Source organism: Loxodonta africana, chromosome 19 (assembly GCF_030014295.1).
Source record: "Loxodonta africana isolate mLoxAfr1 chromosome 19, mLoxAfr1.hap2, whole genome shotgun sequence".
Classification (NCBI taxonomy): domain Eukaryota; kingdom Metazoa; phylum Chordata; class Mammalia; order Proboscidea; family Elephantidae; genus Loxodonta; species Loxodonta africana.
In genome coordinates, this window is record NC_087360.1 from 17195407 (window position 1) to 17219629 (window position 24223).

Here is a 24223-nt window from a genome sequence, read left to right on the forward strand (position 1 = left end):
TATGAGCCTAATCCCTCCACCATGAGGTTCCCTTAATCTTTCACCACTGGTGGTCATTACCTAGAGCTATTATGTCATTAAGGGCTGCAAAATGGTAGTTTTCTAATTTCATCATTCCTTCCACTTCTATAAGTACATCAACAATTTGGTTACCCTAAAATACAGTTCAAACAGGAAGGCAGGATAAATGTTTGGTTTTTTCCCTGTATTTAGCAATGTTTAGAATAATGAGTTGGGGCCTTAGCAACCTCCAGGAGTGACCAATAAGGCTTCTTTCTCAGTGTCATTATGAACTCATGGATTTTCATGTAATTAATGTGCTTCAAGAAACTACAGCCATTCTGACACTCAAAATGCCCCATCTTAGGCCGGTGGAAGCCCTTCTATGACATATTCTTGCCAGAAAAAGTCCATCAAAATCTGTTTCAGCTTTTGGGGTTACCTTACAGTTTACAGGAAGAACAAGGACAAAACCACCCCAAGAAGGCAAAAAGACAAATCCAGAGTGTGGAATATTCAACAGGGGATTTGGATCTAGTTTCTTCAATAAAACAATGGCATAAAAAATGTATGCGTACATATATATGTATAAACCAAAAAAGCCGAAGCCACTGCTGCCAAGTTGATTCTGACTCATAGCGACCCTACAGGACAGAGGAGAACTGCCCCCACAGGGTTTCCAATGAACGGCTGGTGGATTTGAACTGCTGGCCTTTTGGTTAGCAGCCAAGCTCTTCACTATTCCACCACCAAGGCTCCTATATATGTGGATATTTGAAAAAATACAAGTAAAAAAAATTGAAGCCTATCTCCCATAGCTGACTATATTCTAAGTCACAAGTGACTTTAAATCAAACTGCTGGAGTATTGAAAAAGACGTGGAGCAACTGGAACTCCCATACGCTGCTAGTGGGAGTGTAAATGCTACCACCACTTTGGAAAACAGTTTGGCAGTTTCTTAAAAAATTGAAACATGTCCTTACTTACCATATAATAGTCATTCCCCCTCCTAGATATTTACCCAAGAAAAACGAAAGCATGTGTCCATGCAAAGACTTGTTCACAGAAGCTTTATTTGAAATAGACAAAAACTGGAAACAACTCAAATATCCATCAGCAGGTGAATGGATAAACAAACTATGTCATATCCATACAATGGAATACCACACTTAGCTATAAAAACAAATGACTATGATTCATGCTATGACATGGATGAATCTCAAAAGAGTTGAAGAAGCCAGGCCAGAAAAAAAGGGTACACATTGTATGATTTCATTTATATAAAGTTTAGAAAATACGAACTAGCCTACAGTGACAGAAAGCACATCAGTCCTTGCTGGGGACAAGTGAAGGGAAGGATAGTGGTGAGAGGAAGGTGTTACGAAGGGCCATGAGGAAGCCTTTGGAGGTAGTAGGTATGTTCATTAGCTTGAGTCTGGTGATGGTTTTGCCAGCATACACATGTATCAAAGCATCAAATTGTAACTTAAAATGTGTGCAGTTTGTTGTATGCCTATTATTTCTCAATAAAACTGTTTCTAGCTATTGGGAAGAGAAAGTATTTTGTCCTAATCCTCACCTGATCTAATGAGCCTCCACTCAGGCTCCTTCCTTCACCGCATGAGGCAGAAGTGTTGAATAAATACATCTAGTCACTTCCCAAAGGGAGGAGGAGCGAATCTGACTCATCAGAGCTGGACGTTCATTGGGCTAAGTTTAACCAGAAGTCAGGGTTACTGGTTACTATGCTCTGAAAGCAAGAATCAAGCTTAGCATGTCCTCTTTCAGTGCCTATGTCCAGATTTGGCAGGTACTCACGCCAACTCTTGTCCTTATGCCCATCAAGCCCATTGTGGCAAGGCCTCCCTGTCCATGAGGAAACGCCCACCACTCTTCTCTGGTCAGTACAGTGGGCACATTTACCACACTCCTACATCATCGAGTCTTGCCAAGAATCAAGTGGATATTCTGGTCCCTATCTAGCTATTTTTTTAAAACCATTTGCTGTCAAGGTGATTTCTACTCACAGAGACTCCGTGTGTGTCAGAGTAGAACTGCACTCCATAGGGTTCTCAATGGCTGATTTTCTGGAAGGAGATCGCCAGGCCTTTCCTCTGGGTGGACTCAAATTTTCAACCTTTCAGCTAGCAGCTGAGTGCATTAATCATCTGTACCACGCAGGGACTCCTACGTATGTCCTTTACTAGTTAGAAGGACAGGAGGGGCATCTTAGATTTCAAACCAGGAATGCTGTAGTTGTATGTTACCCTTATCCTTTTCATCACCAGGGGGATAAGAGAGTTGACCATATATATTTTCCCTAAAGTGAGACACTGAAAATCAGTTCCGAACCCTCAGGCACAAACCACTTGGTCCACCTACACTCTGTCCACAGGCTTAAATATCTTTTGACTCCTGCCAACTGCCCTCTTTAGTTCTATTCAAGCTTTACCTTCAGAAAATGAGTGTAAATGCAATCACTGAACTTCACAGAATTGACTAGAAAGTTCGCTGCTGAATATAGTCCCAGATATTTAGTACAATTTTGAATCCTTGGCCAAATTATTTCCATGTGTGCTTGGTTGTGAGGGGCTTTTTGACAAGAGAGAATTTAAGGGCTGAGGGCTCCAATTTGTGGGTTCTCCAACAAGCCTCTCTGCCATTTCCCATCTTCCCCTAGGGAAGGCATTAATTTGCCTCATTTGGAATTGATTTACTGAAGTTTGGCATTGTACTTTTGGCTTGCATATGGAAACAGTCACATGGAAATCACCATACCACTTATTGGAAGGATGTTGCTAAGGATATGGTCTGCACATCACAAAATTCCTGAAGATTCAGTATCTGGAAAAGTGGGACTTTTCTGAGAAGAGCGCTCTAGTTTTCTTACTCGTGGGGCTCCTGTAACTGTTCATATTACCCTTTTTGCTTTGGCCACTAGGAGGCTGAGAGCCTCAAATCAACCAGAGCAACATTACAGGACCTTTCGTGCCTTTACCTTTACCCCTGACTTTATTTCCCTACAATGATACTCCCTTCACCCAGATTTTTATATTTATTTATTTTTCTCTTAAAATTATTGCTAAAGTAAGCTATCTCAATTTATCTTGGGATAAAGTAGAATATTACATATGCTTTTAACATCTCTGGATATGATTTCTAAATTCAGGCTAGAGGGAAAAAAAAAACCCTACAATCCTAATTCATAACTATTTAAGTTCCTTTTAATCTATCTTCTATTGATAACTTCCCTTCTAAAAACAGAACCACTCCCAGGATACACATAAATATTTGTCTGTATATTTCATACAAGACTAAGAGCTACTGACTACATCTCTCCACTGTTCCTTTTTTATCTTTTAGCAGGTGGTGGTCACAGGGTCCTGGTCTCATAGGTCAATTTCTGCCATCACACTACAGATCGCCCCCTTTCAGATCCTCCTCCTCCCCCATGCTGATACCTCAAACAGCCCTATCTCCTCTTCCTCACTTCCTCCTGCCCTTAAAGTGACCAAAAATCCCAGAGGGAGAGATATTTAAAAGCCAACCAAGCCTAAATGAGAAGTACACCTACCATCCTCCTCCAAGTAGCTTAGAAAACAAATCCAAAACAAGCAGACCTTAAAAAAAAAAAAAAAAAAGGCCCAAAAGAAATGCACACACACACACATGCGAACGCACAAATGACAGGAACTCCAAAACAAGCAGTCCTTAAAAGGAAAAAAAAAGGCCAAAAGAAATGCACACACACACACACAAACGCACAAGTCAAACCATGAGATAAAATGTTATTAAGGCAGAAGAACACTAAAATAAATACTAAAATATTCATGTTAAATCCATAGGGGTTTTCATTTGAGAAGAGAGCACTATTCATCAGAAATTCATGGCAGACTGGCAAATTCACAAGGTTAACATGGTAGAGTCTTAATAAAGATTTCTCCCTCATTTATTCCACTGATGCAGGAAAATAACCTGCTGATAAAACTCCTGAATTCTTGGGAGGCAGTAATAGCAATGTTGGTAAGAGCACAGGCTGTGCTGGTGTTTATATTTGCACAGATTATTCTGGAAAGTTACACAAGAAGCAGACAATAGTGGTTCCCTATAGAGAAGAACTGGGTATGGAGTGGAGGGAGATATTTTTTACCATATGACATTCTGTTACCACTTAAAATTTGTATCAGGGATTGCACTACTTTTTCAAACAAATAAACAAAAAGAACTTGTTTTTTAGAGTCTGGGATACCTGAGTTCAACTCCTGGCACTGCTAACTACTGGCTGCTTGGCCTTCACCAAGTGGCTCCATCTCTTTAGGTCTCAGTATCCTCATCTGTAACATGGGACTGATTATAGTATGTGCCTCACAAAGGTTCTGGGAGGAGTGAACGGGACAAAAATATGTGCAAAGTGCTTTGCAGAGCCTTTGGCACAGAGTAGGTGCTCAATAAATAGCATGGCAATAGAAAACACGCATTACAAGTATTCATGAAGAACATTTATCCCATCCTTAATTAAAAGTATGGGACATGCCCCTGGGCTCTCTGTTAACCCAAAACTAAAACCATTCCCAAAGCCAACTCTTCAGACAAAGATTGGACTGGACTATAAGACATAAAACCATACTGGTGAGGAATGTGCTTCTTAGCTCAAGTAAACACTTGAGACTATGTGGGTAGCCCCTGTCCAGAGGCAAGATGAGAAGGCAGAGGAGGACAGGAGCTGGTTGAAGGGACACGGGAAATACAGGGTGGACAGAAGGGGTGTGCTGTCATATTATAGAGAGAGCAACTAGGGTCACATAACCATATAAGTTTTTGTATGAGAAACTGACGTGAACTGTAAACTTTCACTTAAAGCGCAATAGAAATAAAAAGTATGGGACATAAATATTACCCATAAGTACTGTGTTCCTTTAAAAAATCATGTATATTAGAACAAACAGTCAACAATTACTTTAAAACAGATGAGAATATAAAGGGGCAGGGAAACTAGATTAATGGAAACAAAACACCAGAGCAGAAATAATGAGAATGTTCATGCATTATGAAGAATGTAACCAATGTCTCTGAACAACTGGTATAGAAATTGTTGAATGGGAACCAAACTGTTGTGTAAACCTTCACCAAAACACAATAAAATGTTTTTAAAAGTGAGTAAGTAACAGGGGGAGGGGAAGGCATGAAAATGACTGTTTAAAAAAATATATATATTATCAGAAGGTAGAGGTTAAGTTAAACAGCCAGCCTGAAGGATATGAAGGATGTAGTGTCCACCAGAGAGAAAAGCTTTCAATTCCTTGAAAGCTGAATCTAAAATTCGGCAATTTCAGGCAGTTCTATCCGCTAAGGGAAACCTTTAGCAAAAAGCAGTGTCCCGTCACCCTAAACTCAGAGAAAGAAAGAAGGACAATCCCGCAAAGATGAGCGAGAAATTGTAAGGCTGACAGATATAATTTTCTCCGCTCCTAGGGCTTCTGAAACTCCAACAAGCACACAATCACCTGAGGATCTTACTAAAATGAAGCTTCTGACTCAGCAGGTCTGGGGTGAGCCTGAGTCTCTGCATCTGATACAAGCGCCCAGATGATGCTGGTACAGCTGTTCTGTGGACCACATACTGAGTAGCAAGGTCCTATTGACCCCAGATAATTGTCCCATTGCTTGTTAGTAATGGCAATCTCAAGGAGATTCAGATGGCTGAATATTCTCTCTCCCGTTAAAAACCCAGCAATTCTTCTAAATCAGTGATTCTCAACCAGGGGAGACTGTGCCCCGCAGGGGACATTTGGCAATGTCTGAAGACTCCTTTGGTTACCACACTAGGGGAGGGAGGGAGGCGGCTACTACTGCATCTAGTGGGAGAGGCCAGGGATGCTGCTGAACATCCTACAATACAGAGGACAGCAGCCACCACAACCAAGAATCATCTGGCCCCAAATGTCAATACTGCTGAGGCTGAGAAATTCTGTTCTAAACAAACAGAAAAGCCACATCCTGAGTCCTCTCAATTCTTCCTGAGAATATAAATCATGATTTTAAAAAACGGCCATCAATCCAACACTGTGCTTCTGGAGCCAGAGTACCAGGTTAGCAGAAAGGTCAGGACGCTGTCTGTGGGGAATGGGTCACTGGATCAAGGTCTGTGTTTTGTTTAATATCAAGCATACATGGTTCAGTAAAACGTGGTGAGTTCCATGGTCTTCACTTCTGCACACAGCAATGTGTAAGAATGTCCCTCGTGGCTGGGAAGCCATAGTACCCCTCTCCCTTAAACCAAAGGCAATCATCAGTCAGGTTTATGGTGCAATGACGGGATCATACACTTGAGGTTTCACTACGGCCATTCGGGGCCAAGTAGCAAGTGATGACCAGCAACTACAAAAATGCGACCTAGGAGGAAGGGGACCGCCACTGAGTCACTTCGGGATCATAACAAAATGGACTTTTGACTAACCAATGCAAACTGTCCATCAGTTTTATTTTGAATTATTTTGCGAGAACCATTCCTTTCTGAGAATCGTGGAAGGAGGATGACTCAAGAGAAAGAGCCCTTGTTTTAAGTAACAGACAATACAAGTTCTCTACAGCATTAGCCATAAGTATTCTAGGAAATAATCCACGATCCCCACTCACACTATGAGTCTCTTACTGTCTAGACATCACGGTCTTGGATGAAAGGTGCAAGCATGCTAGTTCCATTGATATCACTACGCCTCCGGGGCAAGATATTTCAAAAGGTGTGACTAGAAGAGAGCACCAGATAGCCAAGCTTTCCACTGATGTGAGCAGGTGTTCGATGCCGGTAGGCATAAGCCTAAAGGCATGCAAGAGAAGCTTCGATTGGCTTCAGCTTTCTAGAAGCCCAGAAAATCCGGCTGGGTACAACCAGACTCCTGCTCGGCATCTGAAACATCACCAGAATTGCACAGCCCAGGACAGCTGGTACGCTTCAAAAAGCCCCCCTACTGAAACTTGGAACTGCAATCTTGAAATGATGATAATAATAAGCAGCTGAAAACCCATCCTTACATATGATCGGGTGAAACATCAGGGTAATGGATGCCTAGCGACCCATGAGTGAGGTAGTAACTCATCACAGAGCTTCTGACTTGCTGGGAGAATAAGCCTGCCCGAACTGGGTCAGATCCCTGATCCTGTGGTGTTACCCACAGCAACCCCAAGGGGCAGGACCCAGGAGGGCTCAGATGCTCTGTGACCTCAGTGTCAAAGCCAAGGCATGTCCTAGTTTCTCTCCGTAGCCACTCACAGTTCTGTCATTCATAAATTTGTCCAGACCCTTCTTAAACTGCATTTATGTACCCTGCCAGGACCACCTCCTGAGATAATGAGTTTTTGAAGATTATTACCTGCTGTGTTAAGCAGTACTTCCTTTCACTGGTTACAAGGAAAAGAAGAATTAGGGGTGAGACAGCAGAGAGGCTAATGTTGCTTTCATCAAGGGACAATCTCATGTTGTGGAAAAGTGGAAATATTCAACAGCCTGGAACCACATTTAATCAGCAACCATGAACTTGGGAAACTTAATAACTTCAAATGTTTTAGTTGATGAAAGCCACTCAACATGTGTTTCTGAAAAGTAAGACTGGACAAAGGCACAATTTATGTTAGAGTTAGCTAGTTCAACACTCCAAATATCATGGAGTCAAGCAATGTTTCAGTCCCAAAACCCTGAGTTGATGGCAAATATGCAGGGATCAGAGGTTGGTCAAAGACAGAAAAATCTGCTAGGAAACACTGAAATCAATACCATGGTTCCCTGTATAGTCAGGAACACCACAGAACCTCCAGAAAATGGTGCTTTCAATCCTCAGTGGGCATGAAGGCCTACCCACTGGCTGAGCTGCACTAAGTATCTAAGGTAGGGCTGTTGTTGATATTGCTGTTAGTTGCTGTCAAGTCCATTCAGGCTCATGGCAACCCCATCTGTGCACAGTAGAACTGCTCCATAGGGTTTTCAAGGCTGTGACCTCTCAGAAGCACATCACCAAGCCTACCTTCCATGGTACTCGTGGATGGGTTCAAACCACTGCCACCCTTTCAGTTAGTAATCGAGTGCTTAACCATGTGCACCACCCATGGACTCCAAGCTAGGGCTAGTCCCATCAAAAGCTAACATTTTAATTGTAGTATAGTACCCTGGATTGGGAAACCCTGATGGCGTAGTGTTTAACAGCTATGGCTGCTAACCAAAAGGTCAGCAGTTTGAATCTACCAGTCGCTCCTTAGAAACCCTTTGGGGGCAGTTCTACTCCATCCTATAGGGTTCCTATGAGTTGGAATCAACTCAAAGGCAATGGGTTTTTTTTTTTTTTTTCTTTTACCTGGATTGGTTCCCAGAACCAAGGGGAAAAGGTACATTAATAGGATAATGTGCAAGATTTAAATAAAGTCCAAAGTTTAGTTAATAATAATGTACCAAAACAGAATTAATCTTAGTTTTGACCTAATGGACCACAACTACCACAGCCTCCACCAGACTGAATCCTGTACAACTAGATGGTGCCTGGCTACCACCATCAACTGCTCTGACAGGGATCACAATAGAGGGTCCCGGGCAGAGCTGGAGAAGAATGTAGAACAAAATTCTAACTCACAAAAAAAAGACCAGACTTACTGGTCTGACAGAGACTGAAGAAACCCCAAGAGTATGGCCCCCAGGCAATCTTACAGCTCAGTAATCAAGTCACTCCTGAGGTTCACCCTTCAACCAAAGATTAGAAAGCCCATAAAACAAAATAAGACTAAATGGGCACACCAGCCCAGGGGCAAAGACGAGACAGCAGGCAGGGACAGAAAAGCTGGTAAGGGGGAACCTAAGGCCAAGAAGGGGAGAGTGTTGACATGTCGTGGGGTTAGCAACCAATGTCACAAAACAATATATGTATTAACTATTTCATGGAAAACTAGTTTGCTCTGTAAACTTACGTCTAAAGTACAATAAAAAAGAAAAATCTGAGTTTTGACAAACATGATATAGTTATACAAAACATTAACATTAAAGTAAAGTAGGTGAAAAGCATGTGGGAACTCTCTGTACCATCTTTATTTAAACTTTTCTTTAAATCTAATATTGTTTCAAAACTAAAAGTTTATTTAAAAGTTAAAAGAATTAAAAACAAAAGAAAAAGCAAACATATTTCTTAACTCTTTAGAGCCAATTGAGAATTGGAAGTCAACAAAAACCATCAAGTTTGAGATTTTTAAGATCAGGATTCAGCTGGGTGAGAATTCCCTGATGCTAATGGGAGGGGGGGAATATGTATTAATGATAAAGAAAAATTAAATAGGTATTTATTTACTAGGAAAAATTAAGTAGATAGCCACCAAACACACAGTGAAGCAAGTATGAAGGTAACGTATATGAAGATTTGAAGATTATCAAGGCTACAGTGACCCATCACAAAGTGATACCATCCCAAAGAGAACCATGGCTTCTCAAAAGATGAGCCTCATCATGGACAGCTTGAACCACACTCGACACTGATACGTATCCTCTACGTGTGCTATGTAATTTACACAACAGTAGTGACACTTCAGTACAATAAGCCTAAAACCTGAACACATGTTGAAAGGAAAAGACTAGAACAAAATGATCTTGAAATTCTGACATATTATCAAAAACAACATCAGGGTTTATTGAAACCCAAAATAAAATTACTTAGGTAATTAATCACCATTCACTGACTCAAGTACAGATATACTGTTGGACATAACCAGCAGGTTCACGCATAAAAAAAAATTAACTGCTTATTCAAGATTACAGATGTAAAAAAGGAAGATAATATTAAGTACTGGAACAGCATCTAAAAGAAACTGTATTCTTTCCAAAAGCAAAAGAGGAAGACTGGAGAGAAAATATATGACCGGATAAAAGGTCTGAATCATGGAAATTTGGGAGCTGATGCCTAAAGATTAGAAAAATATAGCAATGTAACTACCAAAAGAAAAAATTTGCCAAGACATATTTATGGAAATGCTGCCTACTTAAACATTTCAGCAGGAATTAGAGAAACCATCAAAATGGTTTTGAACTGGACAATAAACCCGTTGCCGCTGAGTGGATTCTGACTCATAGCAACTCTATAGGACAGAGTAGAACCGCCCCCACAGGGTTTCCAAGGCTGTAGTCTAAAAAGAAGCGCAGTTATATCTTTCGCCCTCAGGGCGGCTATTGGGTTTCAACTGCTGACCTTTTGGTTAGCAGCCGAGCACTTCACCACTGTGCCACACAGGATTCCGTCAACTGGACAATACTGGACCTGAACCGCACTCAAACTTCCCAGCTAAATGTGCAAGCAGCAACAGAGATCCAATTAGAAGCCTAGTTTTGACATCTAGAAATTGGTTCCATTTTCCCATCTGCCCCCACCACACTCAAACAGGCCAACCGCTTCCATGCTTGCTGCGGTATGTGTTGATCATTCTGCCAGGGCATTAGATCGATCACATGTGATCAAAAGATCAAAAGATTTTTAAAAATTACCCGTTTGAAAAATTTAAAAAAAAAAAAAATTATTTTGGTTTTGTTGATAACAAATCAGATCTTTGTTTTTAATAAATTAATTTGGTTTGCACTACCTACCAATTGATTTCAAAGTGATGCAGACACAAACCTGCTGTGCGGATACATTATCGATTTTACGTGTTTGTGGAGAAGGAAACAAATGAACACAAGGAGGCGTTTATGGTTTTACTGCAGGAGCAGAGCAACCCTGGCAGCTGTCTAAACTCTTTTGAGTCTTTTTTATCTCATTTGTAAATGAAATAGCTGGACCGGAGGATCCTTTTCAACACTAAAAACAATCCTTCGACTACCCGCTTTTTATCACGTGAGAGTAAATGAAATACTCAGGTCCACTTTTCCTCTGGAGAGAAACGCTGCCAATCCAAGTGTTGTGAATTGAATTGTATCCCCCCAAAATATGTGTTGAAGCTCTCTCTCTCTTGTACCTGTGGGTGTGATCCTCTTAGGAAATAGGGTTTTCTTTCAATTATGCTAATGAGGTCATGACAGAGTAGGATGAACCCTAAACCTAATCACTTCTGAGTGGTATCTTATAAAGAGGAATGCAGACACAGAGAGGAATACATCATGTCACAATGGAGACAGATGTGTCTATAAGCCACAGAATGCTGGCAGCTACTACATGTAGAAAGAGTTTAAAAAAAAAAAAAACCTTCCCTGAGAGCCCACACCCTAAATTTGGACTTCCACCCTCCTGAACTGTGAGAAAATAAACTTCTTTTCTTTATAGCCACTCATTTGTACGTAGTGTTTTTTGTTATCGCAGCACTAGGTCACTAAGAAACCAAGTGACAACCTTTGACTCCATGAATCCATGCCTCTAACTTAACTGTGATAACGTTCTGAAGGCCATGCAAACTTGGAGTCTGATGAATGACCCAGTCCTATGCAAGCAGTTTTAAAGCACAGTTATTACTCAAAGATAGCTACATTAGTAGGCTTTTCAACTCCCATAGATAACTAAAGCCCTTATTTAAGTCATGTATACTTTATTTCTGAGTCGGAATCGACTCAACGGCACTGGGCTAGGTTTTATACTTTATTTATGTAATTTGTATCTGCTTCTTTGGGCCAGAATTATTTCAGATCACTCTTAAATGTTTAAGGAACGGGGCTCTACTTACAGTTACGAATGTCCTTCCAGTCAACTTTAGCGAAGAAAGGATGGCAGCAAAGGCCTTCAAAATTCAATCTCTCTTTCTGCCCACACAACAAACTCTGAATCAGATCAAGACATTCATTGCTAACTTTGGGGTCACCTGGAAACTTCAAAAACCGCTGTTCCAAAAAAAAATAATAATAATTATTTCCTCAGCAATGATTCAGCTTTTCATGTCCCAAAGTTAAAAAAGTACTTTTATCCATGCAAAGTTGTTTTTTTTTTTTTTTAAAGGAAGCAGGTTTTGCACCCTCTTAACTTTGGACCAAAAGCATATTACCAAAATAGATGGCCTGTTCACAGCAATAGGCCCAGTTCCTTCACTGGAGTTCAGTGTCCTTCACAGTCCCTGTTTCTTTCTCCCGTCTCATTTCCCTACACTCTCGATCTCAACAATAATGAGTTATTTAAAGTTCCTTGAACAAATCACTCTGCTCTCTGCCTGAACCAAGCTCTACTCCCTCCATCCCCACATCCCCACCCTCCTTCCCTGTCCAGCTCCTCTTCCTTCTCTCTCCCTCCTGCATGCACCCCCGATCTCCACATCTGCACAACACACAGTATCGTAATTTATTCATGATGAAAGAGAAAGAAGGCAGAGAAGACCCTCTCTTTCTTATCACTAAACCTGGAAACCTAACCGTACCTGGCACAAAGTAGGTGCTAAACACATTTTTTTTTATTTTATATTTTTTTGTTCTTGTTGATGTTGAGAATATATACAACAGAACATACGCTGATCCCACAATTTCTGCACAGACAATTCAGTGATATTGATTACATCCTTCAAGTTGTGCAACCATTCTCACTCTCCTTTTCCAAAATGTTCCTGCCCATTAACGTAAACTCACTGCCCCCTAAGTTTCCTATCTAACCTTTCTAGTTGCTGTTGTCAGTTTGATCCCATATACATAAATTCTCAAAAGAGCACCTAAATACATTTTTATTGAATGAGTGAATTAAAATGAAGGCAATAAATTCTCCCCCAGAGTTATTTAAAGGGAAACTTTAATTCAAGAGAAGAGTCAAAAATAACAATTAGACACATAAAAATACGTATTATGTATTCCAGAAAGACAAAAATATATATTTATTATATATATAATATTCATATTATAGCCTTTAAAAAATAAACTTAATGTACAGGAAAATACAGCTGATAGGAAATAGTCTTAATTCTACTACATATATGCTATATATATACACATAACTGTATTTCTAATTCATTTTCTTATTCAATTTTACTATCATATTCAATAGATAGTATTAAGCAGCAGAATGGTGAAGTATCAAACCAGGTTACCTGTCTTATTTTGGGCAAATTATTTAGCCTTTCTTTGCCTAAGCTTCCTCATCTGTAAAATGAAAATAGTAATACCTACTATGGTTTGAAAGCTGGAGCCCTGGTTAAGAACTCAGGCTGCTAACCAAAAGGTTAGCAGTTTGAATCCACCAGCTGCTCCTTGGAAACCCTACGGGGCAGTTCTACTCTGTCCTATAGGGTTGCTATGAGTCAGAATAGACTTGAAAGCAAAGGGTTTGGTTTTGGTTTTACAGTTTGAAAATACCACGCCTTGGCTCAGGTACAACTTAGCCCTCAAGGTGACATCTTTGGTTTTTAAAACATGAAAGAGGACTTTTACAGCAAATTTGCCCAATGCAATGGGTCTTTTGATTTCTTGACTATGTTTCCATAGGCGTTAATTGTGGATCCGATAAAATGAAATCCTCAACACTTCAATCTTTTCTCTGTTTATCATGATCTTGTTGATTGGTCCAGATGTGAGAATTTTTATGTTGAGGTGTAATCCATACTGAAGGCTGTGGTCTTTGATTCTCATCAGCAAGGGCTTCAAGTCCTCTTCACTTTCAGCAAGCAAGGTTGTGTCATCTGCAAATTGTAGGTTTTTAATGAGTCTTTCTCCAATCCTGATGCCCTGTTCTTCTTCACATAGTCCAGCTTCTTGGATTATTTGCTTGGCATACAGATTGAATACGTACAGTGGAAGGATACAATCCTGACACACACCCTTCCTGATTTTAAACCACGCAGTATCCCCTTGTTCAGTTGGAATGACTGCCTCTTGATCTATGTACAGGTTCCACATGAGCACAATCAAGTGTCCTGGAATTCCCATTCTTGGCTATGTTATCCATAATTTGTCATGATCCACTCGGTTGAATGCCTTTGCATAGTCAATAAAACACAGGTAAACATCTTTCTGGTTTTCTCTGCTTTCAGCCAAGACCCATCTGACATCAGCAATGATTAACTTCTCACAGTTCCCTGTCGATGTGCTGCAGCAACTGCTTTTAAATTATCATCAGCAAAATTTTACTTGCATGTAATATTAATGATACTGTTAGACAATTTCCGCATTCTGTTGCATCACTTTTCCTTGAATGGGCACAAGTATGATCTCTTCCAGTCGGCTGGCCAGGTAGCTGTCTTCCCAATTTCTTGGCACAGACAAGTAAGACCTTTCAGCATTGCATCTGTTTGCTGAAGCATCTCAGTTGGTATTACTTCAATTCATCAGTTCTCGATCATATGCAAATGGTTGAACGTCGATCAATTCTTTTTGGTATAGTGACCCTGTGTATTCTTCCATCTTCTTTTGATGTTTCCTGCATCATTCAACATTTTGTCCATAGAAACCTTCAATATTCCATCTTGAGGCTTGAATTTTTTTCTTCAGTTCTCTCAGTTAGAAAAATGCTGAGCTTGTTCTTCCTTTTTCATTTTCTAACTCCAGGTCTTTGTGCATTTCGTTAGAATACAATCTGTCTTCTCGAGCTGTCTTCTGAAATTTTCTGTTCAGCTCTTTTATTTCATCATTTCTTCCTTTACCTTAGCTACTCTACCTACATTCAAGAGCAAGTTTCAGAGTCTCTTCTGACATCCATTTTGGTCTTTTCTTTCTTTCCTGTCTTGTTAATGACCTTTTGCTTTCTTCACATATGATGTCCTTGATGTCATCCCCAAACTCGTTTGTTCTTCATATTTTCAATCGTCTCATATGCATGTGAAAGCTGGGCAACAAATAAGGAAGACTGAAGAATAATCGATGCATTTGAATTACGGTGTTGGCAAAGAATATTGAATATACTATGGGCTGCCAGGAGAACAAACAAATCTGTCTTGGAAGAAGTACAGCCAGAATGCTCCCTAGAAGCAAGGATGGTGAGACTTCATCTCGTGTACTTTGGATATGTTATCAGGAGGGACCAGACCCTGGAGAAGGACATCATGCTTGGTAAAGTAGAAGGTATTCAAAAAAGAGGAAGATGCTCAACAAGATGGGCTGACACAGTGGCTGTAATAATGGGCTCAAACACAGCATAGAGTTTCATTCAGTTGTACACAGGGTTGTTATGAGTTGGAAGCAACTCAACGGCACCTAACAACAACTACGGTTTGATAATTAACTGAGTTAATAAACTACATTTCATTAATTCTAAGATTCACATTTATTCACAGTGAACAGCTTTTGAAATCAATATGCATTTTATAAGCGGTGAAATATCAGATTAATTGACTGCAATTTTTTTTGCACCCGTTGCCATCGAGTTAATTCCGACTCATAGCGACCCTAAAGGACAGGGTAGAGCTGCCCCATAAGGTTTCCAAGGAGCAAGTGATAGATTCAAACTGCCAACCTTTTGCTCAGCAGCCGTAGTTCTTAACCACTACGGTGTAGTCTTACAATTACTGGCAGTTAAGATTCAATGAAATACAACTAACAGTGTTTAGGAGCACATTTGCTGTACACTATGCAAGTACTTGCTACTATTATTATTCAGTACTGCTGGCTTACAAATAAACTTTCATTAGTACAATTTTTAAATGACATTTCTCAGTATTACTTCAAAGTCGACTAACAGTTCATTACCTGGAAATTCATGATGTTACTGAACGTTCTGGCTGAGGTTCCCTCAGTGAACGGGGATCTCCCATAAATCATCTCATAAGCGATCACTCCCACAGACCACCAATCGCACTCCAGGCCATAGACACCTTTTCCATCCCCATTCATCACAGTCAACACTTCAGGGGCCATGTAATCCGGGGTCCCAATCGGGAGTTTTGCATTCACCTGGAAGCCCATAAATAAAATAAACGCAGCAAACTTTCAATTATCCTCTACATAGCCAACAGCCACATTTTAGACAGAAGCTAATTTACCACTGACTTCTACTCTCCCTGGAGTCCTGGTGGCAAAATTGTTAAGAGCTCAGTGGCGAAGTAGTTAAGAGCTCAGGCTGCTAACCAAAAGATCGGCAGTTCAAATTCACCAGCTGCATCTTGGAAAACCTATGATTGGGACAGTTCTACTCTGTCCTAGAGGGTTGCTATGTGTCGGAATCAACATATCAACAACAACAATTATTCTCCTAGGCACTTAAAACTTCCATCAAGCGGCACCCCATCAGGAAGTGTAAACAATTTATTAGTTCAAAAAAAAAAAAAAAAAGCACATAATATAATCCAAAGGCAAAGGGGCAAGAGTTGCTGATGGCATCACCCTTTGTTAACACAAATGAGAACTGGGTACATACCTGGAATGGAAGATCTTTCCCAATACCGGTTACTGATATGATAGAACGTCTCTTACTTATGAGAAAAGTAAAATAATAATAAACTCTAAAGATGAATCTATAAGATTAATCTTCCACTAATGAAAAACCAGCAGCTAGCTGGCAACATGATATTACAAATATGTGTCATATCTCTAGTTAAAAAATTTGGAAAACTGTATTTAGAATCGACATTCCTACTTAACTGGTCCACCCACAAGGCAAGACACAATAAATAACTTCCACCAAGAGCCAAATGTTAATGAGTTCATTTTCCTCACCTCTGTTGCTGTGATCCCTCCCCACTCTTCAGAAACCCAGGGCCGTGCACTCCAATGGCACCAACTACCTGACCTTGGAGGAGGGACATCAGGACAATATAGGAGGTCTTGTTACAAAGCCAAATGCATTTCTTTTAAAGGACTGTCTTTTTTTCTGAGAAGTTGTCCTTCTGACTGCTTCAGTGTTGAAATGTCCTGTTTCTTGAAATGACGCTGATGATAGAAGTAGGTTTTCTTTCCCCAACCCATCCCACCACTTCCTAGGCAACCTAGTAAGCTGGCAACCCATGTCAGTCCTCAAAGTTGTTTTAAAGAGCCATAAAATTTGAAGTCTAAGGACTGCCTCTCTAATCTTTCATCCCAACAAAACAGAAAGAGAGGGCCTGACGTCAGTCACACACTGTGTTGACCAGTTATCCAATAACTCCACATTGTCAATGGACTTCTCTGAGGTCAGCACTCATATGGTGCAAAAGAACTTTCTCCCTACTAAAGGATATTAAGTGCCCACAAGTAAGCGGACAGATTTTGCTGGGTAGACCCAACACCTTCAAGGTTAGCTTTAGATCAAGAAAGTAAATTTGCTTTGCTTAATTTGACTGGGGACTGAAAGATAATGAATGTCTACAGAGGACAATACAAGTCTCCTTTCCCCAGTGACGAACACCATGCTCACCCTTCCAGCCTATAATCTTAATTTTGTCCATCCCTCAGCCCCACAACACCCTCAATATAGAAAATGGACCCGTTCTTTTTACTCCTTCTCTCTTCACCCCTTTCGAAAGTCCATACTGTGGTATAGGCTTTTCCAAACCCTAAGCCCCAAAAGCAGCGTTATACTGTTATTCCTGAAACCTCCCCTGCATTAATTGGGCAATGGAATTTCTACTCAGGATAGGATTCCTCGCAGAATGGGATTTTCACTTGGGAAAGCTAGATGATCACGTCATCCAAGAAGCACACAGGTAGACCTGCGTTGAAGGAGAAAAGTAGGGATAAAGGGGGAAAAACTGGTCTAAGGCAGAACCATAAAAACAACCATAGAGGGCCTTAAACTCGAGAAACTGAAAAGTAGGTTAAATCAAGGGGAAGCCTTGGTGCTGGGAAATCTAAGCCGAGGCTTCTGTCCTCTAGTGTGTGTACAAAATGTTACTGAGTTCATTATGCTATCAGGATTCACCTGCAGGGCTACGGTAAAAACCCTCAATACTGACAATGAACATAGATTTTTTTTTAAATAACAAAATGATAAAACCGTAAAATACTGACTTGACTATATGATCGTAACGCTACTGTACTGTTGATTAAATGCTTACCCTTTATGAATAATCACCTTGAAGGACCATAGCTACACTAACATTAAATATTCATCATTTTGCACCTGTTGGGTTTTCTGTTCTTGCCACACGAGACTTGTTAGGAATATTCAGTTCTCCTTGCTTGTAGCTCACATGGCCACTTGTTTACAACCAAAGAGTTGATGGGAACTTCATGGGTCAGGTATAACAGAGTGATCCAACTGAATAGTATAAATTGTCACATGTCTCATTTTCAAACTCATAATTACTTACCAAAGAGGGTCAGACAACTCCTCCCACTAATTCTTGCCCCATAACAGTTTTTTTTAACAGTTATGTGATTATACACATATATGTTCAATTATTTCCTAATTTTCTAAATTTCATTATTAATTTGTATTTGAAAAGTGTAAAAGGAAAAATAGCAGCCCCTAGTTCGCTCTTTGTACGTCTCCTGCTACAGTACTTAATAGTAATTAACAAAGGTTTTTAATGACAATTAATGACTACTTAGTTTTCATTAGTCACTGGCCTCTAAGCATGCTGAATCTGTTCAACATGTAATCTCACATGTTTTGATGAAGATTTTTGCAGCATGCTTTCAATCTCCTCTGGTTGCAATTCAACCACCTGCTCTGAATAAAATATTAAAAGTGGAACGTGCAGTAGGAGCCCGCCTTCCTGAAGTACACTGTCTGACAGGGCTCCAGTATTATTAAACTTTAGCTAATTGTCATTACATTAACAAGGAAGAAAATGAAACAGCAAGAGACGACAAGAGAATGACAAGGGTGCAGAAGAGCCACTGAAATTCTGGGAAATGGAGGGGTAGGAAAAAGAAAGAAAGAAATGGATTAACCTAAATTCTTTTAAATACAAAAAACAGATTAGGAAAAAAGTATATAAGAAAATCACTGCCCTCCTCCTCCCAAATCCCTCCTCATAAAAATGCTTAAATATAAAACTATTTAAACCTAACTTTCCCCATTTGGAGCCCAGGTGTTGCAATGGTTAAGAGCTCAGCTGCTAACCAAAAGGTCAGCTGTTTGAATCCATCCTTGGAAACGCTATGGGGCAGTTAAACTCTGTCCTATACGGTCTCTAGGAGACAGAACTCCAATTTCAATGGCAACAAGATTTTTTTTTCCCATCTAGCTGCCCAAGGCATAAACATACACCTGCAAAAGCAGCAAAAAAATTCTGACTACATTGTCCCTCTTGTAGAAAAGAAATCAAATCATTTCATTCCTACAAAAATCTAAAAAGGGCTGTCCTTTGGGTTTCCAACTGCCAAATGGAGCTGATTATCACTTAACATCACTATCATACTTTCCTTTTACAATCTCCTTAAAACCATTTTCTTAGAGCTGAATGAAACAGGTTGGTACTGTTAGTTTTTGTCATTTCAGATTAGGATCCATTCTTCCTACTCTCTCTCTCTCTCTCTAAGGTGCAGCAGGAACCTAAGTCACTCAGCAGGTCATGGCACATCTCAGCTCATCCCCAAAGCTCTAGGCAGTATGATCATTAGGCCTCTGTGTTTACTAATAAAAATATTCCAAAGACGCTTCTGAATAATAAGCTTGAAATAAATTCAGTGGAAAATGGAAAACACAACATAGCTATGATTCGCAAATATCCAAAATACATAGATAATATTTGGGGGTGTTAGAAAAAAAGGATTGATTTTGAATGAGTGATATACAGTAATTTCAGTAAACATGTGTTATGTTTTATATGGTATATTTTGATTAAATACAAAACAGAAGACATTTAGAATCTACTTTAGACCTACAAAACATTCTATTTGAGGGAAACCTGATGCAAGAGATGTCTTTAAAGTGTTAAAAAGCAAAGTTGTCACCTTGAAGACTCTGGTGCGCCTAACCCAAGCCATGGTGTTTTCAATCACCTCATGTGCATGCAAAAGCTGGGTGGTGAATAGGGAAGACCGAAGAAGAATTGATATCTTTGATTACGGTGTTGGCAAAGAATATGGAATATACCACGGACTGCCAAAAGAACGAAAGAATCTGTCTTGAAAGAAGTTACAGCCAGAAGCCTCCTTAGAAGCAAGGATGGTGAGACTTCGTATCACACATTTTGGATATGTTATCAGGAGGGACCAGTCCCTGGAGAAGGACATCATGCTTGGTAAAGCAGAGGGTCAGCAAAAAAGAGGAAGACCCTCAATGAGACGGATTGACATGGTGACCGAAACAATGGTCTCAGGCACAACAACGGTTGTGAGGATGATGCAGAACCGCGCAGTGTTTCGTTCTGTTGTACATGTGGCTGCTATGAGTTGGAACTGACTTGATGGCACCTAACAACAGCGTGTTTAACCCACTACCATTGATCAAAAATACCAACAAATTAGTTTTAATTCTATATCCACACTTTACAGGATTTAGATTGCAGATTACTAGTCTTTTATTATGAAAAAGAGTCCCTGGATGGTGCAAACAGTTAATGCCCTCGACTGCTAACTGAAAGGTTTGAGTCCACCCATAGGCATGAGTCATCATGAGTCACAGTCACAGTCGACTCAGTGGCAACTGGTTTACTGTGATAAGGCCCTGTCCACTTAAAACAATGCTGAAGAGTCTTTCTTATCTGCTTAGGCACCTTCTGGACCTAAATGTCCTAGAGAGGCGATTCTCTCTCCACAGGAAGCAGAGGTACAATATTTTCAAGTGTGTGGTACTGAGTGCCTTATCTCCATGACCAAAATAATCAAGGGTTGAGCCTTTAGCTGCAAATAAACCTGAGTACCTCTGGGAGGCTCCTTGCCTGGAGTGAAGCTTGCGACAATTAAAGAACCGAAAGGGCATTTTGCAGCACTAAAAAATAGAAACCTGAGATGAATAGGAGCCCTGTCTCTCCACCAAAGGCAATGAAGAGAGTGACTCCAGATGTGGAGATAAGGCCTTACTCTTAATTTTCATCTACTTACCAAACAATATTCTTGGAATCTTACTCTAGTTATCTAAGTAGGTTTTTTTCATTGCAAATACATATTTCTGGCTATAAATTTATTTAGCTATCTGATGCTTTTCAATCTACTACAATGATTCTCAATTGGGAAGAGGGGAGAAAGAGAGGGTATTTTGCCCCCAGGAGACATTTGGCAATGGCAGGAGACATTTTTGGTTGTCACAAATGGGGGAAGGGGGTGCTCCTGGCACTTAGTGGGTAAAGGCCAGGGGTGCTGTTAAACATTCTACAACGCACAGGACAGTCACCCCAACCCATGATGAAGAATTACGGGATCCAAAATATCATTAGTGCTGAGGCTGTATTATCAAGCTATGGATATGTATTTATGTTTCAATTTATTTCTAGATGCATGAGTTTATTTATATCACTAATGTATTAAGTTTTTTAATCCTAGGTAATAAAACTGCATTGTTTCTAACATTTTCCTTATGCTTTATTCCACAAAATTCAATACCTAAGTTTTTATGCCTGTTTCTGAATTGAACGTAGTAATTTTTAAAATATAAAATGTTTTGATTCTGTAACATAATTCTTAATGATCAAGTAAATAGATTACAAGAACATAACCTACAAAATAATAATAATAATGCTAAGGTTGAAAAACCCTGACTTCGGACAGCATAAGCTTGGACAGCATAAGCAGCCTGTTTTCCCAAGAGCCTGAACACCAAGTAAGTTATCTCAAGAAGGTCTCAGATCTGCTGAACAGGGAGGCCAGATGTTGGAACGCAGAGCTCACGCAGCTACAAGACTTCTCCTGATGTCAACCTAATAATACACTTTTCCTTGGAAGAACTCAAGAAAAAAGGCAATTTCACATATTGTTCATTAGAGAAAGGACTTAATTCTCAAATCTAGAGCTGCTCCCACCTCTTAATTTATGCATTTGAACTAGAATCAGTATTTTCTAGAGAAAAAAAAAACAAAAAAGCCCAAGTTCCTAAAAGTATGTCCAGGTCATTAAGTGGCTCAGTTGTAAAATTAAGTCTTAAAACTAAAGTTGACTTCCTCTTAGACCGATCACATTTTGGTACGTACCAACTTTATAAGAAGATTTTTTTAATCCAATTTTTTTTTTACTTTATCATCTTTCTCCTACAGTAGTCTCACTCTTGAGGTCAATAGCTACCTTCCTACCTTCCCGATTAGTGTGCGGAATGTGGTTTAATTTTTACCAAAGATCTAAGACTTGAATATGACATTTTTAGCACTTGGTTCTTAACACTTAATGATATTCCATTTGAATACTCTGGTAATTAATTTCAATTTTGCTGAATGGGAAATAGAGAATTTGAGATAAAGAAGGTTAGACTTCATCAAAATATTTCAAAGTAAAATAGGTAGTATCAGAGAAGAAGTCTACAGCAGACAAGGAAAATGAAGGGAAAACTAAATAAGCCTTTTTTTTTCCCCCACCAAACTTTAAGAGTATCCCTAAAAATGTCTTATAGGGTATTAATAGGAATTTTTTTTTTTTTTTAATAGGAATTACACATAAAAGGGTTCCAAGGTCAATTAAGTCTGGGAAATAGCTCTGTGCCTCATCTCCATCCCCATGGAGTCACTTCACACACAGGCAGAAGAAGACTCCAGCATGTCTCTCAGTATTTCCCAAGCTTATGGCACCACAGTATAACACCTATTATGCGATTTCATTCCATTTCATTACCATCTTATTTGAGTTCATTTTAGCCGCAGATCCAAAATCCACCAGCTTAATATGCCCTGTTCGGTCAATAAGAATATTCTCAGGCTTGACGTCTCTGCAAAAAAATCAGGCCCACAGATTAGTGCTGTCTTCTCCATTCTAACCAATAAGCAATTGCTAATCCAGAACATCAATTCTGTCAAGACTTACTGCTTATATTCTGCTATATGGATCTCCCTATCAATTAGCATACATTTTGCAGAACAGATTTAAGTAAACGAATGATAATAATAAAATAAACACATGTTATTAGGTGGATTGTCTCATAGAGACACACATTTGACATTATGGACACTAAGGCCAAAAAAATCTAGGCGACTTCCCCAAGGTCATGTAGCCAGGCAACAGAAAGCTAAGATTCTATTCCGGATTTCACGATTCCTGGTCTAGCCATCATTTCATTATCACAACATTCTCAGGTGTACATAAAAAACCAATGCGTGAGGACATGTAGAAACACTTATTAACTAACGACTTTGTAGAACTCCTTTGTATATTACTTACGGGTGCAGTCAGAGTTACAACTCCAAGGTCTTCTGCTCTCACATGGTATGCCAGTTCCTTCTGCAAACCAAAATCTGTTTTTCTACCATCTAACCCAAAGAACCCATGCAAGAATGCCTAGTCTTAGTAGCTACATTAACAGCTCTTAGAAGCAAACTTCACAACACTTCAGTTCTAAATCTACTTCACTATTGAAGAGGCGAGCTGAAGTGTCTGCCATTCTGGAAAGCTGACTTTCATCCAGTTACAGGTAAGACTGGATAAAAATTGGACGGAGCATTATTTTGATGCTGAAATTGTTCATCCATTCACCCTACTGCAGAGACTCTTACATGACACAAATTCTACATTTGCTACCAGAGTCTCACTTACCGATGTACATATCCCATCTGGTGAACGCTGTGAACAGCCAAAATCAGTTCGGCTAGGTAAAACTGAATCATGTTTTCATCTAATTGGTCCTCATATCTATTCAAGAGTGACAGCAAGTCACCTCCGGGCTGATATTCCATGACCTGTATAGAATGCCAAAGTTATTAATTCTTCACACACCCAAAAAAAGGAAACACCTCAATTAGATCCTCAACTACTGCGTGACATGTTGTAATTACAATGTCTTCACAAAGCAATGAAGATGTGCAAGACATATCATAAGTTATATAGGATGAGGTCTCTGCCCTAAGGAAATTATACCTATTACCCAAGAGAATCCATATAATGAAAGACTGGTCCCAGACACCATGCACAATGTTTGCAAGGCAAGCCTGAGGAGTTGAATTAAATCCACCTACTCGCTGCCCACCCACCCACCCAAGTTGACACCCCAGACATTCCCTAAGGTTAGGTACGCAGCGTAGAGGGAAACTCCTGGAGGCTAACAAACTCTCTTGCATCCTTTCTGTATCACCCTCAGCACGCAGCAGAATACAGGAGGCGTGCAATAAATGTGATACAATCTTTTTCTTTAACAGGGGGGGTAATCTGACAGTCTCTATTAAAAATTTAAATGTGAATATACACCCTTTGACCTAATAATTCCACTTATAACAATTTACTTTATAGATACTGACAATGGTTTGAGGATGAACAGATTCACTGCAGCATTTTGACAAGGGGAAAAAAAGTCTGGAAATCATTCAAGTATCC

At 39.8% G+C, this 24223-nt stretch overlaps 1 protein-coding gene across 6 annotated transcripts in view; it reads right to left on the reverse strand.

Annotated features, from left to right (window-relative positions):
- CIT (citron rho-interacting serine/threonine kinase) overlaps window positions 1-24223 on the reverse strand; it is a 174344-nt gene that overhangs the window by 113851 nt on the left and 36270 nt on the right. For all 6 annotated transcript variants that reach the window (XM_010598935.3, XM_023559453.2, XM_010598934.3 and 3 more), the window contains 4 exons: window positions 23450-23592; window positions 22535-22628; window positions 15602-15805; window positions 11674-11827 (listed from right to left, as the gene is read on the reverse strand). In XM_010598935.3, the coding sequence (XP_010597237.1) occupies window positions 11674-11827; window positions 15602-15805; window positions 22535-22628; window positions 23450-23592 (595 nt within the window). The remainder of the gene's footprint in view (window positions 1-11673; window positions 11828-15601; window positions 15806-22534; window positions 22629-23449; window positions 23593-24223) is intronic.